This window comes from Varroa jacobsoni, unplaced genomic scaffold (genome assembly GCF_002532875.2).
Source record: "Varroa jacobsoni isolate VJ856 unplaced genomic scaffold, vjacob_1.0 scaffold_187, whole genome shotgun sequence".
NCBI lineage: Eukaryota > Metazoa > Arthropoda > Arachnida > Mesostigmata > Varroidae > Varroa > Varroa jacobsoni.
In genome coordinates this window covers 77,740-104,216 of record NW_019213089.1, presented here as the reverse complement: position 1 = coordinate 104,216, position 26,477 = coordinate 77,740, and the positions used below count along the sequence as shown (strand labels likewise).

General features: G+C 40.3%; 2 protein-coding genes and 1 long non-coding RNA gene across 13 annotated transcripts in view; 1 reads left to right on the top strand and 2 right to left on the bottom strand.

Annotated features, from left to right (window-relative positions):
* The first annotated feature begins 138 nt into the window (after window positions 1-138).
* Window positions 139-24,635, top strand: LOC111272521 (uncharacterized). Of its 7 annotated transcripts, none has more exons than XM_086973276.1 (6): window positions 7,019-7,229; window positions 11,593-11,653; window positions 11,736-11,802; window positions 18,191-18,432; window positions 18,675-18,939; window positions 22,850-24,635. In XM_086973276.1, exons 4-6 carry the CDS (start codon window positions 18,296-18,298, stop codon window positions 23,048-23,050), a joined length of 603 nt encoding a protein of 200 aa, XP_086829402.1. In that variant the 5' UTR covers window positions 7,019-7,229; window positions 11,593-11,653; window positions 11,736-11,802; window positions 18,191-18,295; the 3' UTR covers window positions 23,051-24,635. The 7 variants fall into 7 exon arrangements, with proteins under 7 accessions (XP_022709802.1, XP_086829402.1, XP_086829403.1 ...); XM_086973277.1 differs by lacking the exon at window positions 7,019-7,229 and adding an exon at window positions 8,014-8,123; XM_086973278.1 differs by lacking the exon at window positions 7,019-7,229 and adding an exon at window positions 9,805-9,819.
* LOC111272560 (uncharacterized) lies at window positions 2,419-8,336 on the bottom strand. The gene is made up of 2 exons (XR_002687597.2): window positions 8,205-8,336; window positions 2,419-3,349 (listed from the first exon to the last, which is right to left on the bottom strand). It is a non-coding gene; the product is annotated as an uncharacterized LOC111272560 (long non-coding RNA).
* The window catches only part of LOC111272493 (inhibin beta chain), a 19,083-nt gene continuing 15,414 nt past the window's right edge, over window positions 22,809-26,477 (bottom strand). For 4 of the 5 annotated variants that reach the window (XM_022853984.1, XM_022854004.2, XM_022853992.2 and 1 more), the window contains exon 7: window positions 22,809-23,044. The gene's annotated coding sequence lies outside the window, so the exon portion shown is untranslated. Of the gene's footprint in view, window positions 23,045-23,262; window positions 23,399-26,477 lie in introns of all 5 variants that reach the window. The other variant, XM_086973263.1, reaches the window with a different exon arrangement.

Sequence of the window (26,477 nt, the reverse complement as noted above, 5' to 3'; positions counted from 1 at the left end):
TGCAAGTCTTGTATTGTTATTGCAAATGCACTGCATAACGCGGCGGACTGTATCGTTACACTAGGAATTACTCCTACGTACCCCTACAAGAACCGAGCCAGTTTTTGGTGGCTGTGTCCTAGGAGGCTTAACGGTCGGCGGATGTCTGTTTTGATGGAAGTAGGTAAGGTAACAAATGTCGTCTGCTTTGTATTGCTGGTGGTAATATAAAAATGTCCCCGCGGAGGTGAAGAAACAGTGTGCCTGTGTGCCTGCTAGGTTTTTGGCAAGTTTGTAAGCCAAGTTTCGGTCTAATGTGCGTCATAATTTAGCTTAAATGTGAAAAAAAAAATGTGAAGTGGTCTATGTTGGAGATAGGCCATCAACCTGACAGGAGAAGTCAGTTGTCTGAAACAATGCCTACGTAAAACAGTAGCGTTTCGGTGGAACAAAGGGGAAGATACATATGCTGAGGTTGCGAAGCTGCAGGGTTGAATGCACGCGCCTCACAACTGTTATTGTAGTACTGATTGAGAAGATGCCAGAGCTGAAAGCTATAATGCACTTCAGGCACCCGAGGGTGGGAAGGAACAGGATTCGATAGTTGTAGTCGTCTCGAGTTGACAGAAGGGCCGCGGGCTCTCCAAAATAGTGTCTAGTGGTAGTAGGGCCGAACGCGAAACATTAGCTGTAGGGCGTAACGATTTTTACATAATAACAGCGATCTGTGTAGCTACAGAGGAAAATTAAGCTTTTTGTTCTTGTTGAGTACAGAAAGATCGTTTTGGTGTAATCAAGTATATACGTCTTCTAGTTTTTTTCATTTCTAATATATCGTGCGTTGTAACCTCGCGGTTTTTCAAAGTAAGACTTATCGATTAACTAGCAAGCATTTCTAACCCGCTTACCTCTTACCCTTAATATCTAACTAAGAAGAAATGACCTAATAGACTTAACGATCTAATAGGGCAATAAATATTCCTACTAGATTTGGTCAAACTGCATAAGATACCATGTGTAATCAATTCAGCGAAATTAAAGAGCACTTCTGAATTAATTTTATTACGATAAAAGACAGGTGCGATGAAAAATTTTGTCCTCAGTGCTTATGATTTGAACAATCTATAATCTCAACTACTATCCATTTTACACAATCTATCTCAGTTATTTATTTCGAATGACCTTAGAGTCTATTGCATTTCTTGATCGCTTTCTTTTAGTGATTGTTTATTTAAACAAATAAATCCATCTGTGGCTCGTTAAGGCGTCATCGACCTCTTGCTCATAGACCTTAGAAGAAGAACCGTATCTGTTTGAAAAATCACGCGCATGGGAGCCCGTCATTATGATAAGACATAAAATTGGTATGTACTTTCAGCTTTCAATTCGAATTTCACCCAGGCGTTAAGTATACAAATTAAACCCAGCACATGTCTCAAATTGGAATCATGTCGCCGCTGACTAAACTCACCTGAGTCGAACACACATGACATGTGGGCAACCTACTAGAAACGACAATCCTTCTGATAGAACTGAATCCGTGACGAATGTAATTCGCCGTAAAGCGTTTTGTCGTTCATAATAGATGAGACGCATGCTCGCACTGCGTCGTCTATTTGCAACTGACTCATCAATGATAGAGGTCAGCTTAGTTGGGTGAACATCGGTTTGAAGACCTGCTCGTGACGGTATGAGGGGGTTTGACGTAATCGGAAAGACTACCAAGAAAGGCGGGTACCATACTCATCGTATTCACTCATATTTATCATGCACGACGTCTACCAAACAACAAATAGTTTGTACTCTGTTGACAGCTAAACGGTCCGGCTATAGATAGTTTGATGTGGTTTCTTGGAATAAGCCCACTGGAGGTGTGATATTATGGGGGCAAATGAACTGGAAATAAGTAAGCAAAGTACAATAGAATAGACTGCTCTTGAAAATGTTTTTTTTTCTATTTATTATTCACCTTCCTAAGTTCAGCTCTTGATTTAACATTACTAAAGGCTGTCCCTCAGGATTATAAAAATCGTAATTTGAAAATTTAGAGGGCCTTAAGAGCTGTCCATATTCCTTATGTAGTAACGATGGGTGATTTGGCCAACGAATATATCTATTTTTGGTACAAAATGAATAGCGCTTCAGAAGAATTGGCAAGCATAGTACCAAACTACCATAACTCTATAAAGGTATTATTCTTAAAGTGTACAGCAAATACAATACAATATGCTTGTACTGACTTTTGGCTCTGGAATGTTTATGTTGGACAACTGTTAAACGGGTTTTACTATGTAGTTTTCATTTACTCCAACTCCAGTTGGCTCATAATGAAGCTTTATTTTGAAGGTACTTATATCTACTCGTAGCTTCTGGCTTGCTTCGTTTAAATTTGCTAAAAAATTAATAAAAGCTCTGCAGAACCTAGAAAGAGCGAGAACGTTTTGAAAAAGATATTATGCAGCTTGTTCTTTTATTGAGATGGACTACATCACAAAAACGTTTTTTTTTCTTTTTGATGTATATATTGCAGATCAGAAATCACGAGTATAATCAACAAAAGTTTACTTACACAATGCAAATATAGTTATTTCAAACGAATATTCGAAGTCAGATAATTTATTGATAAGTCCATTGATGCACACACCCTAACCCGATAGCGGTTTACCTCCACATATATATAGGTATTAAATTAAACCTTGAATGATCTCATTCACAATATTCATCTTTTTCTTCCTCTAAAGTAACAGTATTTCTAAATGCTATAATGTTGTTGGGTCCCTTAGTGTTTGTTTGCTAAAACGGTGAACTTCCAGCACAAAGGTGTAGTTTGGCATACTGTCCTCGCTCAACCGCCAGCTACGTTGCTATATATCTAATGTAGGGCCCACAGTGTTTTTTCTCTGCCTTTTAGCCTTAATGTGGTGTTTTCCTTATTTTTGATATTTTTCACAAGCAACCCGTCCTGGTTTCCCATCTCGTGTTAGTTCCTTCTCCCAGTTGCATTGCTGATGCATCGCGACCATCATCAGACAAGTTGATCCTCGGTCGCTGTTTTCTCGGGGCTAACAGCCTCGAGCAATTCGTGTCCAAAATCTAATATAGAGGCCCCAAAGCCTACCAGCCTGTACAGCCAATCCAAACCATTCGATGTAGCTAGACACATGGATTCAGCTGAAGGCGTGGTATCTGATCAGCGGGTCTCAGCTTCTTGTTTCTCTTGAGGCCTACACGTTCATTACACAGGCTTATCTTGAAGCATCGTCGTTACCATCATGTTGTGCTTCAGCGTTGCCCCTCTTTTGGTCAATTTTCTCAACCCGATCCGCAGTACAATAGCACGGAGCTCCCACGGGCAGTTACATTGTAGATACTGGAAAACAAAAGAGTAAATGACTTGACCAAGTTACTTTACTCCCATGCAAGCGCTTTCGCTCTCTCTCTCTCCCTCTCTATTTTGTTCCTGTCATCCAGCCCTCCAATTTGTGGGAAAAACCCAACCAAATAAGTGGGATGGAAACCGCTTCGAAAAGTTAGTCGACTCCACCCAAGGTTAAGGTTCCTGGGAACATTGCCGAAGGATTCATGCGGCAGTGAAGTAATGGCCTGATTCACCCCTCCAACAGTTCTTCGCTTTTGACAGTCGTGTACGGTGGATTCACAGCGCATCGCTGGTCGATAGCGCCCACGGGACACTTGAACAAACTCCGCGCTAGTCATCTTAAAACATCGAGCTTCGTGAAGGTTCATCACACCAATGGTTTATCCGCATGTCATACAGCTGTCTTCGTGAAAAAGTACGATTAAACGATATCAGCAGCTAGGTTAGGCCAATGACTTGGACGCACTTTGGTACTAAGGTGTCACTTAACATGGTGGTGCATTAAGGTAGGGAGAAATCGTTCAATCGGCTATTGCATCAATATGCATAACAAGAGATTGATTTAAAATTTTCACTGAACTATAGAAAAAATGTGGATATTATGTTGACGCTATTTCTCTTCATATTTGAATAAACATCTGGTCGTGCGATACTCAATCGAAAAATCTGTATTTAAGGTAACTTTATGAGTTCAATTTCTGCATGAGGGAATATGTCTTTCACTTTTTAGTGAACCATCCACGGAATCGTGATATGTATTTTTGATAGGGCAATTTTCTAAATGGTGTCAGTTGAGAACATTGCTCATGGCTTGTTTTCAGGGTACACAAACTAACGCATTTCTATGGAAGCTCTATGGTAGACTTCCTATATACCGACAGATTAGATCCAGCTCGAATGAGATTCGACAATCTCTTATGGATAAACCGAACTGTGGTTATGATGAATACCCACGGCAAGCTCGGTGCTCGCAATTTTGACGTTCAGACCTGACTATGAGGTATTTGGCTAGTCTATATATGCCCCCAAATATCTACATTAATAAAGCTTAAGTACTGTAATATCTATGACCTTCGTAGGACATTGCCATCGGACAGATTGATATTCAGTAAAAGAACATAATAATGATTCGCATCGATATATCGCACTTGCATAAGCCTATTTAAATCGGTCGTTGTAAGTATCTCTAGATTTCTGGGTGTGGGGTTCAGCACTTCTAGTTTCTAGATCTAGTTCTAAGATCTAGTTCAGGGGGTTCTAGTTTGTTAACGGACCGCGTCTTGCATTGATTCGCCTGCATCGCTATCATTCAAGTAGTCTAAAATAAGCAGTAGCTGGATTTAGCTGTAAAGTAATCGTATTTTAAGCAGGTTACGGGGAACTTGTACGCGGACATCACACGGCAGGACCCTATGTAACATACAATTATTCTTTTTGAAAATTTGCTTCAGCTCCTTTTTGAACCGTGTCTATAAACATATACTTAAAGGTCGTGCTTTAAATGCGAAGATGCATTCGAGTCTGTATTTACTTGTTGATTTACCTATTGCTATGAAACTGGTAATATCCACAATGTTGCAGTTAATAACACTGGACGTACGTGGGTCCGGGAAAATTCTCAGGGCAAAAAGATTTAATGTGATATTTCTTTAGCTTTTCAAACATATAAATGCCATTAGCTTCTCCGTATAGCTCACGTTGGTACATAGTAGACAGTGACAAGATGTGCTCTAATTAGATTTACTATACTCATAGCACTTCCGTGGAATGGGAAAAAACTGTTACCAACTATTGCTCTCCTGTAGAGCAGATAACGTTAAGATAAAATAATACATAAGAAATATCTACATCATATTTTAGGCTGTATCGTATTTATATTACAGTCAATCGCAGACTTAGATCGTCAATTGAAATAACTCTTCGCGCTCTAATGAAAATTTTGATCTTTGATTACAATGACCCTCAACAATGTACTCCGTGCGAGCCGTTAGAAACTATGCAATTTATATTCGTCGTATATAGTCGCAGGCTGAGCTAATGATATATGCTTTCAAAAAAACCTGATTGAAAAATATATATCACTTTTGTTTTGAATCGGATACATGTATTCACATAAAGGAAAAACTATTTTTTAGCATACAAATAGAGACGCAGGACATAACTCGTAGTATTTACTTATCCCGTGATTATTTTGTTTATTGCCTTCTGTGTGATCAATGAAAAACAGATGGATAAACGTTGGCAAACTGGGCTCCCGCTGATTTAGTCGATAAATTGACTTTCATCTTCATGACGTAGTTACTACGACTAGTATAGTTGCCTCATGGTTTCAGCATTTTATATCAACACCTGGTCATCAATTGCTTCGTCTAATACAATTTTTTTTCTTCTTCAAAGATACGTTCTTGTCATTCCCGAGCTTGTACGACTGGAGTGATAAACATTTGAGCACATAAAATGTGTCAGATCGTTTTCTAAATTATGGAGGTACTAATATAATCAAAAGATATAATCAGCAGCAGAATTTAAAATATTGGCAGCTTTGCGATTCACGTTCTACTAGGTAACAAGTCGTATATCTGAATATTCACTAATAAAGTCCTTGTTACAGTAAATGGCCGTTGCCGATGTTCTCTAGCTATCTAAACCGGCCCTTAATTATTGGACGAAGGAACCTTCTTTTTGAAGGACCAGTTAAGTTTACTTAGTAATCTTTTTGCCGTTAGTAGTAAAAGAGGAGAAACCCCGTCGCGACAAATGCCTTCCGACAGTGGGTAAACGTTGGAAGCATTCACAAAGAATTCACAAACACGTTGTGTATCGAACAAAAGCTGCAGCTTTTCTCACAGATTACTCTTGGCAAAAATTCCGCTTCATATCATATTCCGGTCACAACGTTCAGGTAAGATTAGTTGCTGTCAGAACAGGCGCGGTAAACATTTGTCATTGATTTTGTCTAACTTAGATGTTTCCATCTGTTCTAAAAAGTGCTGAATAACATTTCAGACGCGTGAAACTAATATTCGACACTATTCATTCAACATCGTAAGTCCATCGTGTTTCAGTTATCTTTTTTGTTTTTGGTTGGTCGATGAATCAAAACGTTCTCTCCTAGAGCATTCATCGCTTGTCCGCTCCACACAGGCGGCAACTTAACGCCCCTAGAGAAAGCCGAATGTCACCGTTCGCTGTGTCCCACCATCCGTGCGTTTTTCTCCCCGAGCGATGATACGTATCGGTATTCCCTCTGTAATCGACGGCTGCAACCAGCTCTGCTTTTCCAGACCTAGTGGATTTTCGCGCCGAGTCGGCTGTCGTTTGACAAGGAGAAGGCGAACTAATATACTAGTGCGAAAACAAAGCAATATTGTGAAAACCATCATCATTACGACGACCGTCGACACCACAGCCATTACCGTCTCATGACTTGCTAAGCAGAGAAGCACTTATGATGAGATTGTAAATTAAATCTCCTAAAGCGATAGGGGGAGAACAAGGCTAACCGCATGATTATCTTGAGATCAGGCGAATAAGTAAAACTGACGCTTTGGCTAAACCACCAGCAGCTAAACAATTAACATTTATATCGGCAATTAAACCGTGGTAGCGCGCCGACTTAAATGACAAAACCACAAGTAGAGATGAGTCTCAACTGCGGGCTTCTACATGCGGCTTCTATTCGCTACGAAAGAGTATCGTGGCGAAGAGGCAAACAGAACAAAGCAGAGTTACGTAATGTAAAGGGTCAACCGTCAAGGCCGCATAGACAGCAACAGTTATGAGAAATGTCAAATCGGTTTGTTAGAGCAACCTAACTAGATCGAGCTTAGTGGCAATGAACGGAGGCTGTTATGTTGCGTACATTTACTAGGTAAGGGTTTGCTGATACTAATTAAATTTGTCCAATATGGTGGTAGTAACTAGCCTAATGACGGCTAAAGAAATTCGGCCAAAATAGTAGAAAATCGCCGTGCGAACTGCTCGTAATCTGTTTGGGTAAGCTTAAATTAAAACAGAGGCGGGTGATGGTGAATGTCTTCTGTGTTTTTTTGGCCGTCCATTAAACGTCCGGACGAAATGGGAGATCGTCGAACTTGTATGGTTGATTCGTACTTATATTCGTTCGTGTGTGTTATGCAGGAAAATTATTGTTAATACGCTGAAAAGGTATTCGTCGCGTAAAGGAGAAACTGCAAAGGTTCGGCATGTTCAACAGAAAAATCATTGTGTGAACGAATAGATATAAGCAAACGCCGTACCCATACATACCTACACATTTGATTATTCGGTAAATTTACGCTCGAGAGAATATTTTAGAACGATGTCGATTGCGATCGAATGCTGAAATCGTCATTTTGGTGTGCCATATCTGAGGAGTCGACATCATTTGTGTCACTTATAGTATCTAGAAGCGCAATGTTTGAAATGTGCTCTATTAACAGGGGTCTGTTAGTTGAACAGGGAATGTGTCATATTTTGAAATCCGGTAAAAGCCCTGTGTCATTTGAACGCCGGTGTTTTTGAAACAGTCCTGTTTGCTTGTATTGTACGCATAGTTTGCAGACCTACTCACTAATGTCGGTTGCTTCGAATAGTACTAAATGAAAATTTGTAATTTTCTATTTGATGCTCCTATTGTTTCAGCATTTCGAGCTATAACAGAATAGGGAGTTTTAGCGACGTGCGCTGTTTAGTGACACTGGACACTGTCTACATGAAGATACTCGCTTACAGAATGCCCGATTCAAATTATCTAGCGATTCTCGTAAGCATTTCAAGTCATTCCCTAATCTGGCCGCGCTCTTTGTATTGTTTTTATGTGGTTTTCAATTTTTTTATACAATACCTTTATATTAAAGCAGTGCTGAAACTTGTACCATTTTGCTTTCTGAGCTTTTAGAAACACTTGCAATGATTACTCCGCATTTTTTCCACTAGCGCCTTGAAGCCCTAGACGAGCAATGTTAGCGTAAGCGCCAACGAACCCTTCACTACACGCATCCTACAGAACAAGCTGGAGAGCTAGTCAGCTTCGAGATGAGAACCTCTAGCATCACCGCGACTGAACACTCTCCTGATGATTTTTGCCGCACTCGATACTAAACATAGCAGAGGGCGTACTCTGCATAGCGGGATTTTGTCTCAACCTGGGTCGCTTTAAGCCTCCGGGTTGCCCTCCTTTCTCTTTCGGGAACAGTGCTTGCATCTCCGTTTGGGGGTAAGCGACCCTTCGAGGCCAGCGTGGAGAGGGTGAAACCCGCCAGTCACCAACCCACCCACAGCTCATAAGGACTGGGCCCACCCCGTGCGCCATCACCGCCACGAAAGCAAGCGAGGTATCGAGGGAGGGGTTGGGTACTCACACACTCACTGAACTGCCTGCTTGAACTGGGTGTTTCGTGCTGAGTGTGTGCTGTTCGTGCCAGCAATAGCGGCCTCTGCTTACAGGGAAATGGTGTTCGCGACTCTCATTAGGTGGTCTGTAGAAAAGTTCTGCTTCAGGCGGCAGCGCTGGTGATTCTTGGCCAGTTGGTTGCTAGTTACTGCCACAAGCCGGCAACTAATCGTGTGTCTTGGCGTTCAGCTTTACGGCTCAATGAAATGAGAGACGTTCACCCAATAAGAATTTTTGTATCGAGTATTTAGAAGTACGCGATCGCTGGAGGTATAGTCGGATAACCCTGCCCGCGTTCTTTTGCTATTGCTAAACAAGTGTTATGAGAAAGAGATCAAAGTTGTTTAGCAGTAGAACTCATCGTTGGAAAGACAGCTTCGGTGAAGTCGTCGCGATACTTCGAGTGAACGGTTCAACGACAAAGAGCTTCGTGTCGAAAGGAGGCTGTTGTCAATCTGTGTGGATCTACATTCTAGCAAGCTTCAGTCTAGTTCTAATGCAACACGTGAGATTGGCATGTGTTCCGTTTGTACCGGATCAATGGTGCTAGTTTATCTGAGAGCGTTCGAACTCGTCGGATTCGAATGCGTTTGGAGTGTTTACGTCGAGACCTTGGTGTAATGCTTGACTCCGGATAGAACTTAGAACGCGATTTTTGCATGTCCAAGTTTCATGGGTTCTCGGTTTGATATTTGCTTTAATCTATAGCTTGTCACGTCTGGAAAGATGACGTCACTGATGCTGTAGCTTCACGCCTGCAATTAAAAATAGTGACAATACAGCAGAATATTAAAGCGGTTCTTGTTAAAAGCTATGTTAGTGAGTACCCTTACGTAATGTGGCCGTAGTGTCTTGGTGGGATGAAACGGACTAAGCGTCAGCGTTGCTAACGCGAGTGGTACCGTCATGGATCCTCGACGAACCAATTTCTTCATAGCAAGTCGCGCCCCGGCGGACTATTCCGACAACATTAATGACTATTATGAAGAAGGCCCCGATTACTGGGAGAAGATTAGGAAAGTGCCTCGTGTTGCCGACTATGAAAATTCTGTCTACCTCGCTCTTGGTAAAATGCGCTCGTCTTTTGGGTTCGAAGTATTATGATTCTCTGCAGTAGTTAGTCGTATATTCAGTAGCCTATATGTTATAGCTGTGTAATAGATCTATTTTGTTGTGAATTGAAATGTGATACTTCGGCCTCTGGGCTTATTGGTGTGAGTTATACAAGACTGAATTCGAAATTATGGAAGCAAAAGGACAGTTATCTAACTGATTGATTTATATACATGAAGAACAAGTCTCGTTTCTTTTACGTGAGACAATACACGATAATTACCAGCGGAAAACGGTGTGAGCTGACGTAGCGTATCATCACTACAACTGAATGAAATTAAGCTGTATAAAAATAGTAATTAACACGCAACTATCAATTATGCGTTGCTGTTGTAAATTTCGTAACTGAGTTGTTTTATATATCCGAGGAGCTTACGGTGGCATTTAGTCAATTGTGTTTAGCTTATCAATGTGCCAGCCGTCCTGTTTCCTACTTTATGTAAGAAATCTTCCATATATCAGCGTGATTTGCAGTTTTCTAGTTAATGGGACAAGCCTAAAAACTGATTAAAACGCATGACTGTTTCCCACAGTTTATTGGAGGTTTTAGGTGTAGTGCTGTAGGTAGTTTTTTGATTGTAGCAAATTTATAAGGTGATCTGTTAGGGTGCCGATCATGAATAATAGATGACAAAGGCATCTATTGCTCATGATAAAGACCTATTCGGAGGAAGCTGCAACTAAATGTACGTAACCATAGTAGCATAAAAAATTGGTGTAATATAGCCGCACTACTATTAAATAGGATATTATGAATGTCATATACCTTAAAAAATTATTTGTGTATCATTTGTGATTTTCAGTTAAAAACCGCGTCCTGAGCTTTGTAAATGTCCTTTGTCCTCATGTATAGAGCAACCACAATTTTCAGTCCGTAATGTCAAATAAAATTAGTTTATTTAAAATAAAATTAGACGTTCACCTTTTTATGAACAACAGAAATCGGTGCTTATCAAGAAGCTGATTAACTCGGAAGTTAAGGGAAGGTCTAAGAAATGGGGATGGTATACACATTACGTTAAAAGAGATACATAGACAACGCTGTGTTCCGTGGTAAATGATATAATATCTAAACTAGAGAGATATCGATGCGTTACAATACCTCCATGTTATAGAACTACTATTAGTTTAAATAGCCATATTTTGGGGTCGAGGAGTGCTGTGTGACTTGTTACGTCAGATTCACGCTAATTTGTGAAGAGTACGAATGTTGCACAAAACAAAATTACATGTGGCTATTATTAAAGGTCATATATAAAACGAATGGACTAGAAAAGAACCGAACAAGCCATGTTATAGGGAACATTACTGATCGCGACATCGGGCTTGAACCGACGATCTACAGCAGCATCTGCAGAATACTTCGCCATACAGCCAGCTTTCTTGATTAAGATTACTCTAAAATGCATCCGTTAATATGCCTTGCTAATTTTCGTATTCTATAAGTTAAATACAACATAATATTTTAACAGCAAAATAAAAAGGGAATCTAGGTGTGGCGTCCGTTGACAACCAAATTGACGAAATTGTTATTAAACCCATTGCGTTCAATAACTATTGACATTAGGGGTTCGAATCGAAACGCTTACTTTTATCTTTTAACATTCATCACGGGTCGCTGCAGTCAACTTTGAAGAGATATTTGCTAACGCTTGCTAACGGAGTGAAGTACAACGAACTCACTTTACTAAAATAAATCTATGATTTCTTTTTGGTTGCATTTCAGTTCTGACTGCGGCTCTCTGTCTTCTAACACTCATCCTTCTGTACGTGGTCTTCATAATGAGGTAAAATAATAAAAATTAAAAACTGAACTAGGTAATTAATTAGTTATATCGTAGTAAACACTTTATGAAACGTTTTTTGCAGGTTTGCATGATCAGAAAAATACGACCTTGAAAGCCTGAAGAGTGCAGCTCGGTATATGGACAGCTTGGTACGTGGATCCACAATTGGGCATTACTAATTCGACAGTTATGGGTGGTACGCCGTAGATATACACAGTATTTTACGTAAATCCTTTTCCGAATAGGTAGATACATGTAGAACTTTGAGTATGAGTCCAATACATATATCTGTTCGGACAGGGAATGTATGAAGCTCTATGGTTAGTCGTTCTTTTTTCAAGAGGACTTCCCTCTCGACTGGTACGCTGCGTCATAAAATGAAGAAAAATAACTACATTCCGACTATTTATAACGTAAGTTACTTTTGCAATATTGCATACCCTCTGATCGATGGAAATTGTTCGGGAGCGTTCTAACTGAATTTGGTGAAGTGTAAAACGCAGTGTTGAGTAGTTTCTAGGTTGCGTGTAGCCATGGACAACATCACCGGGAGTAGCTTGAGGTTACTTAGGAGCATGAATTTCTGCGCTGTGTAAAGCTTCGTGAAAGTAGTCTAATCCTTTTAATCGGGCCACCTTCATTAAGCGGAATTCGCGTTGAAGTTCCGTTAAGCCCTTGCGAGGCACGGGAAGCACAGAAAAGAAACAATAGTTTTCGTGGAAAATATACTTTTTCTAAGTCAAAATAGGTTTTTGGCGATTGATGACCTCACTCAGCAGAGTCAAAGCCACTGTTATTGTTATTAGGTTTCTATGGTTCAAAATCAGTTTTATTCCCTTTATTATCGGCCTACGACTATAATGCATTCCGAGAAATTCTGAAGCAACCTCTATTGTTGGAATTTGCAACTAACCTATTGCGTAAAACCCGACACGGCCATTTACCGTTCCGTATCGTTGGCTCATTGATGTTACCTCTCAAAAAGCCTCACCAAGAACGGTGCTTACATTCTCACGCCACATCAAATCGAACGAAGGCTGACGGTTTTCACTGCCCTCAAAATCATCTACAAAGATCAATACGACGTTGCAAATCAACAACTAGCAGTGACGATCACGAAGCTCTTACAGACGGGCAAACGCTTTTCAAATACCCATGGGATACGGACCAAACACTCGTTTCTACCATATTCCCCCTGCGTTCACAATTGTATGTGGTTTCCTGCCGCTATAAGAGAAGCAATACTAACTTATGGAGCTGGTTGACTGCAAGTGGTATTGAGCCTTGTCGAATTGTCGCTCATCATCATTACGACGTTTTTTCTCGAAGTTGTCAAGAACGACGAGAATATCTCATATTCTGATGACTATCCCCAAATCGAAGTGTGGTCACTCACTTCTTGAGAAGAGAGTATATTTTTAATCGAAGTAATATCAAAATAGATATTGCCTGGAACCAGAAAATCCTGAAGCGCATCTGCAGTGCCCGTTAATGGTGTGAAATTAGTGGGTAATGTTAGTAAAAAAATGCTGATTAAAATTGCATGTTACAATGGCAAATACCCTGGTGACAGGCGCGATGTAAACAAGATATACGCAAAATCTTTCAATAATAAGAGGACATTTTTGGTAAAAGCTTATCTTTCTTTATTTGATTAATGAATGTCTTTCAGGATAAATAAGTTTGCTTAAGTGTGTGTTTTTACTGGCTTTGGACTTCAGTAGCAGAAATGCGGTAAATTTCGGTCCACCACACGAATGTAGAGCAAGTCTGTTTCTGTCATTTATTACAGCCTTATAGTTCTTAAATATATCTTATCTCGTTTATAAAATTTTTAAATCAAGGTAGCTTTCGTGTGCTTAGCTATGCTTAGCACTAGTAATAAGGTTCTGGAGGAGTAACCTGGAGCACTGTTTAATTAAGGATGTAATGGCAGGTTGCAGTCAGTGCTCTTCTGATGCCGTTTACCGAAATTTAGTTGGCGCTTTAAGATATAAACTGAACCTGAAAACTAATAAGGCACGATCGACAAAAAATCTCAAGGTATTTCTAGGCTTCTTTATCAGACCGGTACGACGGAGTTATATATCTTGCTGGAGCTTACTGCATGTTTTGATAAACATGAACGTTTCTTCAGCTAGGTTGTTTTTGGTGTCAGTGACAAAAATCACACAAGGAAAATAGTAACAAGTGGCGCGCAAACAATTAGAGAGTTCCGGACTGTTTGGATAAAATTAATTATTACTATATTTCTCTAAGCACAAATTACATGATATGCAGATTAATCATTTAATAGATTTTTGACCAGTATGAATTATGCTGTTTTCTACTAAGCGGAGTTCTATACTACAGTGTCACTTGTTGTCTGGCGTTCTGTAATTAGACGTCATGTTTTTGGGCTTTTCATTACCTTTTATATTTCCTTTCCAAACACATTCGCCAGTACCGCGTACCATTTTAGAATGAACAACCTTCCTACTGTCGAACCCGTACCGCTATGTGCTTCCTGTGTGCGGCTCTGCGTATAGGTACTTGGAATATACGGTTAGTCCTTGTATCTCTTGTTCTCAGCTTGTATTGTGTGAACCAAAAGCCATAGGTGATGTAATACTAGTATGATTGCCCATTTGGTTCATATCAGCCCATGTGTGTACATGTACATACAGAATCGTATAAATATTCTATTTTTTATATACTACCATGGATGATGTTAGCTTTGCACATTGAGCCAACCTGTTGCAAGCACGGATACGTAAGCGGGTCCGATGGTCTCGCGTGCGTTGCTGTGAGTTCTACCATAATTTGACTGAAATCGCTTACCTTTAAAGTGAGTTCGTAAAGTGAGGGTAGAACGAATAAATTCTTGAGACTGCGATATTTTGGGCTTGCGCTAAAACGGTCTATGGTAACGTGACAGGTTTGCTAAATCTCCGCCCCTCCCCCGACTGACTGCCGTGGTTACCGCAACATTTTTGTGCCTGTTCCTACTACATTGGTTAGCATTGAGGAACAACTTACCCCGTGTACGATCGCCGCCTGCATCTATTTGTTTGATGCATTCGACGCCACAAGTAGGCCAAGAATGTCGAAAGGTGTTAATCGATACATTATGAAATCCATTCGGTCAAGCCTGCCTCTGGACCAGCACAAGATATGGCCTTAACATTGCATTCGAAATGTATGCGAAAGTGTTAATCTTATTCTATGTCGACCGCTACCAGCCGGTAAAGATGAACGTGGCCCTCCAATGTACAAATATATGTACATCAATGTGATTATCGATAAATCCCAAATAGAATGCCAAATAGTTTGAACTCAACAGTAATCGGTTGGCATGTACGTGAAATACTTGTGCTGACCAAGGAATAAATCATTGTGTTCTTACCAATGGAATATAAGGTTTACAAGATTTTGTTTAGCTAACGGTGGTTCACTTAGCGTAGCACCATGTTAGGGTTTCTGGTTAAGAGATACTTTTGTCGAACAAATCTACCAGATCGTTACGGCTAGACTAAAATTAAGCTGCATACCGCCATAAAAAAGACTATTCCTAGAACTAGGTTGATTATAGTCACGTATGAGAATTGTTTGAAATCATCCCTCTAAATATTGAGGGCAACTTTAAGAGTTTTAAGCTACGTAATTGGGCAATAACATCACAGTAGAGCTTGAATAGAATTAAACTGAAATATATCTATAGAGATTTTAATATTGAAAGTTATGGTTCAGCCTATGTATCCATATTATCTGTATAGGCTAGTAATTACGTTATAGAAATTGCGTTCGCGGTAGCTTTAAGCTTTCTAGATATCATTCAGCATAACGAGTTTTAATTTTTAATTTTTCTTTTTATTTATTTATATATTTATGTAAATATATATATACTATATATATATATATATAAATACTATATACTTGTACGTGGATAAAATACTCAGGCGATAAATGAAGCAAACGAGCAGGAATGTTGCAGACGTACGCGATGTTGATAACAATAACAACGCAATTTTCGTATGAATTTGTCTATAAAATTGAAATGGTGAATTTGAGTATTTAATACGTGTGGAAATCCGTTACATTAACAACGAAAGGCGTAACTATGGAAAGCTGCTAGACAACCATTTTAAAGCATGAGCGCTGGAATGAAAATCAGGAGATACGCAGCATACACGATCCGCATCCTGAAATAGGCAATCATGCTGAAAGCAGACTACGAACTTCAGTCCTGGCCGGTTATACGCGACTATGCAGTAATGTCAAAGATATTGTATGGCAAGTGGTTGCCACACAGGAGTCGAGTGTAAGTAAGTTCCGAGGAAAAGGAAAGAAAAACAACGCAGAAAAGGGTCACATACACCTCATCTTATGCATTGTATAGCTTTCTTATGCCAAACACAACATAATTACAGCTTAAACTGTTTGTTAATAACAGCTTTACTCGCACATTTACATTAAAAGGTATTTCCTAAATCAGCGCCAGCCGGACGTTTTACTACGGCAACACAATAGCCTAGCAAGTTTGACATCCTGTGATTACATGTTGGCACCGTGTGAGTTAATCACTTGTTACAGTTGCTGTTAACTATCCATTCGATCACGGTACCGGCCTATCATGTTCCGTCACTAGTCAGCATTGAACTGTTGCTAAAATCTCGAGCAGTGTTGACGGCACATTCGCTTACAGACGGGGTCCCCCACATGGACACGAACAATGCTGACTCGGCCATGAAATTCAGTTGAAGCAAACAGACGTAGTCGAAACGGAAACCGCAGATGGGCGGACTGCACTATCAGAGTTCAGGCGGTCCATAGCTACATTGTCTTCTTTGGCTCTTCATTCCCAGTGAATCGTGCGCATCGTCCGAATCAGCCTGTGTGTGAGGTTCCGCTATGGTCCAGCTGCCACGCCGGCAACAATCAGTCTAGCTTTTCTCTTTCTTTATCGCTTTCACAAGTTCTTTTTTTAGTGAGTGTGCCGAAATGACTTTGCGCAAGTCCGTCGTAGCGGTGCCGGCATCAGCAACGGTACCGATTAGTTTCTGTCGTGGCCGATAGTAACTGACTGGCTGCGTGACACACAACCGCTGCCGTCATAGAGACAGGCGCAGCGTACATGAACGCTTCAGTCCTCTCTATTCGCATTGATGTCGTTGGACTCCTCTCGACTTTAAAGAGATGCATAACATTAAATCGATAGTAGACAACATACGTTTACATTAGAGTCACGAATACGGTGGTCAGAAGACGGATTTTCACGCAATCCATTTAGATACACAAACTGCCAACATTTTGTTGCTGCACATATAAGGGACAAGTGGTCAACAACGTTAGGAGCTATGAAACAGACCAGTGTCAACAACGAAAATAACAGCGGCAACAGTGGCTTCGAAGGCAGGAAGAAATGACAAGGGAAAAGTCAGGTGCGTCCTCTTTTGTTATACTCTCAATGGAAAACACAAGTACGGTGTAGACAACGATAACCAACGTTGAGTGAACCGAATTGCTCGTTTGTTTTCGCCTGACTTCGATAGACTAAGACAGGCTAAACCAATGTAGTAGCTCGCTCATGTGCATTAAGATTTACCGTAACCTCGCTAGGGCAGATATGCCTTGATGAACGTTTGATACGCCTAGGTCGATCACGTTTCCTAATGTTACTGCTATTCGCCGTAGCCACAATAGCTATGAGTGGTAACGACATGTGTCGTCGGCTACGAGAATCGGTGAAGCTCAACGGAATAGCTTTGCATAAGAGCTTAATCCTAATTTCGAGAAAAGCAATCGTTGGATTAACAGTGATAATAAGACGAGTTGTGAACCAAGAAAGCAGAGAGGCATTGCCACAGGCGGGGAAGGAGGGGCAGTGATGCATTCGGTTGGTAGAGCAAAGGCTCTTATTAAGATATTATTAACCCCGGCTTTTGCCGCGGACCCAAGCTAAGGGATCAATCGTTGTCGTAGATTACCTATTTAGCACGTCAGTCGGTCGAAGCGTCAACTAGTAATGCATTTTACATCCTTGTGGTTCTGGAGGAAACAGCTGAAAACTATCGGAGTGTGGGCGCAACCGATCACAAGGTTACGAGATGTTGTTACTGAGGTAGACTCTACCGTAAGCACTCGTCGAATTACCCTTTGAACCGTTGATTAAGTGTTGTTTGCTTGGTTTATCTTTACGGACTGCACCGGTGCAGTCTATAGGCTCCAACAACCCGTTGTTGCATAGAGGCCTGTGGAGATTACTGCACAAATAGCGAGAAACATCGTGAAGATCCGCTTGAAGTATTCAACATTTCTTACCAATGCGAATATATTTTGCCCCTGCGAATATGTGCCATGCTGTAATGGTTGTTTTTGATGACGATAACATAAATTCGTTCTATTTTTGCTAGTGCCTTGGTAGCCCAGTTGCAAGCAATCTCATGTTCATTGAGGAATGCGAGGGTTTATGCTAAAACCGAAGGAAAGTGCCTAGTTAAAATTTATCAGTAAATTCGTATAAATATAACTGCTTCTTGATTATACTGCATCTATTAGATGGACGATGCCTGGGAAATGTGATAGCTTCAACGGCTTTTTCTTTTGGTCTACCTTTATGTCGAAAGATTCGCGTCCGACCAGCGAATCATTTCGACCGACACTATGGGGTTAGTACCAAGTTCCGAATTGGTGGCACACGATAAAAAACAATATCGCGACATACTCCTAGGATTGTTTCGCTCCGAAAGTTACCCCGATTCGAATAGAGCCTTTTATCGACGTATGGAATCGACGCAAAGGTTTGTTACCACTATCAATAGAAAAACTTATTCTTGCAGCCAGATGGCATCCTTTCGTGGAAAACAATTCGCACCACACCCATTGCCACTACAAAATATTGACTTTGTCGAACCAGTGCCGAATACGCCATTATGCGCCTGTATAAAAAACTCTCAAGAAGAGCTTCCTATTTAAATAAGTGGTGTTTGAATTCGACTTCGCTTTCCGGGAATACCAACACGGCCAACGGCAACCTTCACAGACGACATAAAGAAGATCGCAACGGGGGTGGCAGAGGATCTGGACCCGAATCGCGCGGAAGGCCGTGGTCACGCTTGTTCGAACGGGAATGTCCCACCCGTGCAAATGGGTCAGGAAAGGATCTAGCAGGATCACTCTTCGTGAATTATGGACGCTCCATGCCGCTACTGCCGACCACAGTGTCACAGTGCAACCTTACCGACGATTCGTTTTCTTGCACAAATTTGAGTGTCGGTCTAACCGGGTTCCCGGAGTTGCCAGCCAAGGTAAGTTGCTATGACTGCCGAAAACAGATTTCCTTAGTGTCTTTCGTTTTTAAATAATGCTGCTATAACGTTAGAACAGGGTTAGGTTATGAACCCGATTCGATCTGTACAGCTGGCATTGAATATGTGTTAACCTGTTGTTAAGTAACGATTTGCTTTTCCAATATGTCTTTCTGTTTCTACTGATTTTGTTTCCTTTTGTTGTAACAAACCAAAAATATTTTTCATTAGTGCAACATTAATGGAACATGTCAGCCAGTGACTGGACGTCATAGTTGTAGCATTGTGACTATACGTCCTTGTGTTGAGTTATAAGTGCCGTTAAAGGGATAAGTCGCTAAGAATAGCGAGGAAGCGCTGTGCGTCGTTAGTTTTACTGCCTAAATTTCAAGAGCGAATTAGTTTGGAAATTATGCTTTGATACGCACGACCCATCAATGCTGTTTAATAGCACATATAATAAGACTCCTACAGAAAACAAATTTCGTTAACTTGGGGCGAAAATGATGCTGAGCTTGGTTTTCACACTAGCAGATTTATAACAGCCAATTATATGGTAACACGTGGGCTCTTTTAAGTTAGAAAGAGCTAGGTGTATAAGTTTAAATACGCCGCTAGCTCCCTGCTAATGTATAAACTATCGTCGACTAGGTTATTCCGCGGGTAGGGTTGCCCATATCGATGAATATACGACAAGCAACGTTGATTCGTTCTTGGTGACGCTGTAACTCCAAAGAGACGTAAAAAACGGTAAAATGCATATATAGATACACAATGTGTGTGTCTATAAGGTAAAATATTGTAATATAAACCATTAAGTAGATTGTGTTCAACTATATCTCTTCTAAAAATACTATATAAGAGGTTAAATATGAGAAAAACCGCCTGACTAATTAACACCGCCCAAGCCATTCATCAGATGGCTCCACACTGGATATTCTACTCGTACCCAACTATTATTTGATTCAGTTTGATCCACAAAATATGTGTTTATAAGTATATTTTAGTTCCAGACAAAACGTGACGTCTATTCACTTTAACATTCAGTTCACAGCTAAATTTCTCTTCTATCTGCTGCCATACTATGTCCTTTTCCAGCGCCGTTCTTCCTCAAAGAAGACAAATTTGCTATCTCCAAATTCAATGTGTACATGGTGGTCGATTTCGTGGGGATTCACCCTCGCATACGCGATTTCAACACATGTCAGTCTTGCAGTATTCTTTTGCAACCACTCGCTTTTCTAAACTGCAACGTAGCCAAGCTGAGGCCTGAAGTTGCCTCTAATTGGCTACCGTGGAGCTTAATTTTGTGGCGCATCTAAGTTTCATCATCTGTTAGGAATTATGATGCAGATGTGTTGCTGATTGATAATACATTTATCGCATATCAATGTCAAACGCTCATAATGGTAACGTTACTTGTCGATCAGAAGTCAGCCGACAGTGACTAAAACAAGGTATCTTCGTTTGCGTACTGACTTTAATGCATAAATACTTCTCGGTTAGGGAGTTCCTCTACGAGCCAGATACACCTCAGTCCCGATAAATGCGTGGACAGCATGATCGAATAGTTAATTTTAGCAAAGAAATGTTTACTGTTTCTAACAACGATCATTAGACAAATCCGAATCGGATCTCATTTTCTCTCTGTACGACTCCACACGCACGTCCAATGTGGATTTAATAATCTCATATACGGGGCCTAGGACCAAGCGCTAGAGATCCGCAACCAAATTGCTCGTTACGCTATAGCCAATTGGCCGAGCTTTGCAACTTACGCAGAGGACGAAAGCAACTATAGCTATAACAGTGTAGCCGAATACCGCGCGCCAATCTTTCTACGCGTGAGTTAATATCTCTAGGCAATATCTACAATTATATATTTGAAGTGTACAGTAACGGACAGCTTTGGTCTCAAGTCTGTGTGTGAGACGTTTGCGCTATCTAAAAAACGATAACGGTGGCCATTATGACGGGTACTAAGTGATATCCTTATAGCCAGCTGTTCAGGCACAGAAAAAGCAGGCCGGTCGTAGATCGCATCAGCAACCATAATAAGCAAAGACGAAGCGTTAATAATAACGCTTAACGTTAATAATAATAATAATAATATTATTACTACCAAATTCAGGTACTATCAAGATTACTGAGTTGTACTAAAGCAGCCAGTCATGGAATTGGCTAGACGTTTCGGGTCGTATCCTCTCATTTTTACTGAGACAGTATGTAAATGCATACGACACTATACTGGGTATCGAACACACGTGATTGTAACGATTATTTGTGTGCTGATAATGAATTGGCTTAGAAGCATTGCACGAGATCGTCTAATTTTTTTATAATCCTTATCCAAAACTGTCCTGGCAAAATTGATAGCATCAAAATTGTACTAAAATTACAATTATACTATATTAGATTATTATATGGCAGTTCCTCTTTCTCGCAAGGCCCGAGTGCATTCACCTGCGTTATCATATATAGGGGCATTGCCAACCAGGTATTTCCAGGTCGTCCACACTAAAATTATCCCGATTCTTAGAAAAAAAATGCTCAAGAATTGTCAAACAAATATCAACTGTAGAATGCTGTTCTTATTTAGACAGAAACAAATGGAATCGAGTGGCTGGAATTCAAATGGAGAATTGGGCAAAAACCGAATATGAGGAAAGAAGACAGAGAGAAAGAGATCATACTAAAAGACAATACAAGCGATATGTGTTCTTGCTATCGTTGTTGGCTATGTCAGTGGAGAGTTCTAGCTGTAGGTAGTAGAGACGCTAATGGGAGGTTCGCATTAAGGCCAAGAGGATATTCACTCGCTTAGAATTTAGGCGGTGGGATCAATATACTTCGGTCTCTGTACCGTTGTATTGAACCTTCTTTGATCATTCTGTTTTTCTCTGAATCGGGACCCTCTGGTAAGAACAGTCTAGTGGGACACCAGGCTGGCTGACATCGGGTCTTTGGCTGCGCTGCGACGACTTTTGTGTCAACGTTGACATCGATAGAGGTTAGCGTAACACTAGTAGAGGCAGGAACGGTTCTGCCTTTTTTCAACAGGCGGAAATAAGGAAAGAGGCAAGTTGAGCTTCAGCATTGCGTGTACGTGCACTTAGAGAAGAAGCAATGTGGCCACACGCCTAACACGGTTTTCGGCTAAGAATGTATTTTAAGGAGAAACGCCACGATTGTTGACCACATGTACATTCCCACATGGATATGTATGCGTAGGCTGTGGCATTTAATGCGATTAAATGTATGCCTACGTTTTCAGGCGCGTTGGCCACTCGTTGAAGTTCTGGGTCAGATCGCTAGTCTATAACGGGGGATTAACTGGTAGTACCGTAAGCCTAGTAAAAGTCGCAATATTTCACGCACTTAAAGCGAACTGCACTCACTGGATTTGCATTATCTCATTATAGAATTAATTGTGTAATGGCTCATAGTTAACATTTAAAACATTGATGGCATAACAAATTGAAGGCTAAGACATAAACACGTACAAAAATTCAGAGCGATGCGATATCCTGCTCGGAAATCGGCAAAACAATAAAATTCGATATTTTTATGTGATTTTTGAGCACTGTAGAATCATTTCGAGAATATTACTTTATTAGACACGTGTGAGCGCCATTAGTAAACATTCGCTTGTCATCATTGAAGCTCTACTGCTGGACGAAAAAGACATGTGTATATACATTTTATCCTTTAGTCCTATCTTCTAACCGAACGTAAATCAGCCTTCTGTCGTGAACGCACCTTTAGACATCTGTTATATTATCAAAATAAGCATTGTAAACGTTCAGCGCCCCGCCACTTGTATCGTTACGTATTAGAGCCTGCTCGAACTAAATAAATACCATACGTCATCGACGCCGGATATAATGTTTTATTATCAAATTTATTTCAGGTTAAATTTACCCGACATCACAGAAACCGGATGAATCACGAGCTGAGCTACGCAATCGCGACTGCAAAATCGAAAGTAAACCTTTCCGAGATACACGAGGCGCTGTCCCGACAGGGAGCCGCACAACTGCCCGACGACGAGGATTCGCGATTTGTTGACAATCCTTACGAAGTTGTCATTGACATTAAAACACCTCTGTGAAGAAGACACGGATATTGGAGACGATGTTATAATATGAATAGTGCAAGAACAAACTTGTTCTTCATACGTCAGTCAAAGTTCTATTCAAATACATTATTTCTTGCCGCTCTACCAAAGACGAGTTTCATCGACTATGTGAATATGCTAACTTCTTCTTAAAATTATACATTTCTAAACTGTGTGTAATGTCGTTTGAAATGGTGGTCGCTTACATGGACAGCCGCAACGCTCGGCGTCCGCTTACGTCGCCCTCGGAAAAGAGCTCAGTCTCTCACGAGCTGTGCAGGATCTTGTAGTATAAGCATCAATGGTTATTTGTACTCGTGCCATTTATTTTTCTGAAGAATCCTAATTGAGAATAAAAACAGCGAAAACCACTGATCCTACGGTGCTGCGAAGATCTGTCATCAGCGTGCTTAACGAATCTATTTAAGTGACCTTGTCGTACATAGAGAAATACATATTTGATGTTTTGCTTAATGAAAACGATCAGTTTATCGAACCGTTGCTAAAAATGAGCCGCTTTTGTATCGTGAACATGGCTTTCGTACGAAATGAGGGGGTGCATATTTCTGATGCCTATTCACTACTTTCCTTTAATTTATGATTTATAGCCATTATTCCGATGGTAACATCCGCTGCTCAAAGTTATGCTGAAATGTTGCAAAAAATGCTAGTCGTCAGAACGAATTCTTTGTTTTTTAAACGGCGTTTGTGTAGCGCCGCTAACGGGATTATAGCTAGTTCAAGTTGTGGTTCGATTGCGTATGATTAATACATTCTGGGTATGCCGAAGTAGCTTGAAGAAATTTCAAGAAGCTCGTCATTAGAAACTTAAGTAGATATGTATACAATATGCAAATTTTCCTTCATAAACAATTCATAGGCGTGTACGCGCCAGCCAGAAACAGCTAACTCTCCGTCCAGAAATCGTTTAACTACTGTAAATGCTTAATAAAGTTCTTAAGCATTATTAGACTGTTTCAGATACACATTGACACGAAGAGTATAACTACTGCGTTAACATGTTAAAAACAAACGCCCTCTTATGTCTATTCTATCTTACCTGTAGGACCTCAATCGGCTAGAATACATCTTTCAGCCATAGTATAAGCTTAATCTTTTATTTAGTTTGGGATAACACCGGCACTGATAGGCAATAGTATTGCGTCGTAGAATATGGAGTGAAACAATTATAATGCATTGTAAAAAAGAAAACTAGCGGGTACAGTTACTCTCAACCAGTGTCTCGCCCATATGCAGGCCTTAACAAAATAGGGGCTAGGTACTAGAGTACCACTATGCTAAGAAGTAAAAATACAAACATCCGCGTTTGAATAGAAATAATCCTCATAACGCAGATGCTCTGTAGATGAGTCGGCTGATCGGTTTACATTGTACATACACACGTATACATAAAATGTGCTACTGGAAACTCGATGATTCTCACCGCCACCGTTGAAGGTACGGGAGCGCGATGGTGTGAGACGACAATTGCCTTGTTATCTTAACTTGATATTTTGTGGGACTGCATACTAAAAAATGCAAATAAACAAATATTAAGAATACAACGGAAGTGAATGAATTGTCCAGAAGTGTGTGATGATTTCTAACTGTCAATTGTAAGCGTAGATATTTATAAATGTGACAGCCCGAAATTCTGTAAAGCTTGACTCGTTTTCAAAAAATGGCATACCTTATTTGCTATGTTAAAACTTGTTGCATCTGCATAGCCAGTTTACTGAGAATTTGCCTATGTACATGATTCGCTAGATTACTCGTACGATCACATCGGTAGGCTATTGAGAGTAAAGACTCGTTTGAGTCTAAGCAATAGGCGCGCAAATTCAAATCGAGCAAGCGCCACGTCCTGTTACTAGCTAAAGTCTGCTTGGGCCGCTCACAGGAGTGGCGATTCATTCTTGCAGGGAAGGCAAAAAACTAATTCATAACATATGTGAGCGTGTTTCACTGAAATGAAACGCGATAACCTAGTTCTGTAAATAATATAAGCTTGTTGCACAAGCCAATATTTGCTACTATGTGCTATATATATATATATATATATATATATATATACATATATATATATATATATATATATATATTCGTTTAACTGAAAACGAAAAACAGGAGTATTATTCTTCACGAGCATATTCGAAGTTCTTCAAAAACTAAACGTCACATGTATTTGCGATTTCAACAAAGAGTAACGATGTGTGGATGTCTGCTTAATCGTCTAATTTATATGGGCTTTAGTGACGATGAGCTATTCAAACAAAACGTGTTTCAGCGCCTGAGCGTGGATTTCAGTCAACGGAATTAAGGAATATATCATAACAATACATTATATTACCACCATGTTATATGTATTGCTGCTGAAACCGGCAGTTTTTCCTAGGAGACTGAGATTATGTATGCAAGATTGGCATGACAATAATGTTCTTCTTAAGCAATGGTATTAAACAGATGCCAAAAAACTAAAATAGGTGATAGTTCACATCGTCTCGACGAACCCTTTCGCTATAGGCATTTCGTTGATGAGTACATTGCCTTCTGCGCAATAAATCAAACAGTGTTACGTGAAGATGAGGTCTAACGCGAAATTGCAACTCCAGAGGGAGCTCAAGTGTGAAAGAAACACGATTAGCTTACGACAAGTGTACCTATTTATAAACGTAGTCTGCGCCAATTACTCAGCAATCATATGCACATCATTATGTTGATATAAGGTGGTTGTTCCTTTCATTTTTTAAAAAGTATCGTTACCTGAGTTGCGAGCATTGTCAGAGCTTCGATTTATCAGGAGATATCGATTAAACAAACAGAGCACTAACGCAATTTTCATCATCATATGACCCTTCATATTATATCTGATAATTACTTTTGTCCAGAAGCTTTAACGAGTAACCACTCTGACATGATAGAACATTATCAGCTCGCCATTATCTATCAGAGAATACGGGCGAATGTTCGATAAACAAAGCGTATCGTTCGCTTTCTGAATCAATTCAAATCTTTTGAAAAACCTGATCAGGTTAAGGCATTTTACCGATCAATAGGCCAAAAGTAAATGACTCCCGGACAGCGAAACGTGGATATTCGGACCCAATATTGGTTAGTTTAGAATTTTAATTGTTCCGAGTTATTCTCTGAACGTGCCGTGTTGAAGACAACAAAATTTGATACTATTTACTATGATAGATAGCTTTCGATAGCCCTGTAGTTACATTGCCAGACCTAGCAACGCTAACTGCTCATGGCTGGTTTGATGAATGTTTGGCAGCGCACGTATGGCCGTAGGATTACACGATAAGCTTTGCGAGCTAACTCTAAACTTACCCGAATTGTAACGGTTAAGGTAACTAGCCGACTGCAACTTGATAAGAATTTTATTTGTCGCACTCCGTTCGGCTGACTGATGAAA

Bases quoted from the DNA above. Each gene is read 5' to 3' on its own strand.
- LOC111272521 (XM_086973273.1), top strand. From the start codon at position 9,660: ATGGATCCTCGACGAACCAATTTCTTCATAGCAAGTCGCGCCCCGGCG. The intron at 9,820-11,592 runs GTAAAATGCGCT...GTTGCATTTCAG, and splicing joins TTCTGTCTACCTCGCTCTTG to TTCTGACTGCGGCTCTCTGT. The intron at 11,654-18,674 runs GTAAAATAATAA...CAACCTTCACAG, and splicing joins TACGTGGTCTTCATAATGAG to ACGACATAAAGAAGATCGCA.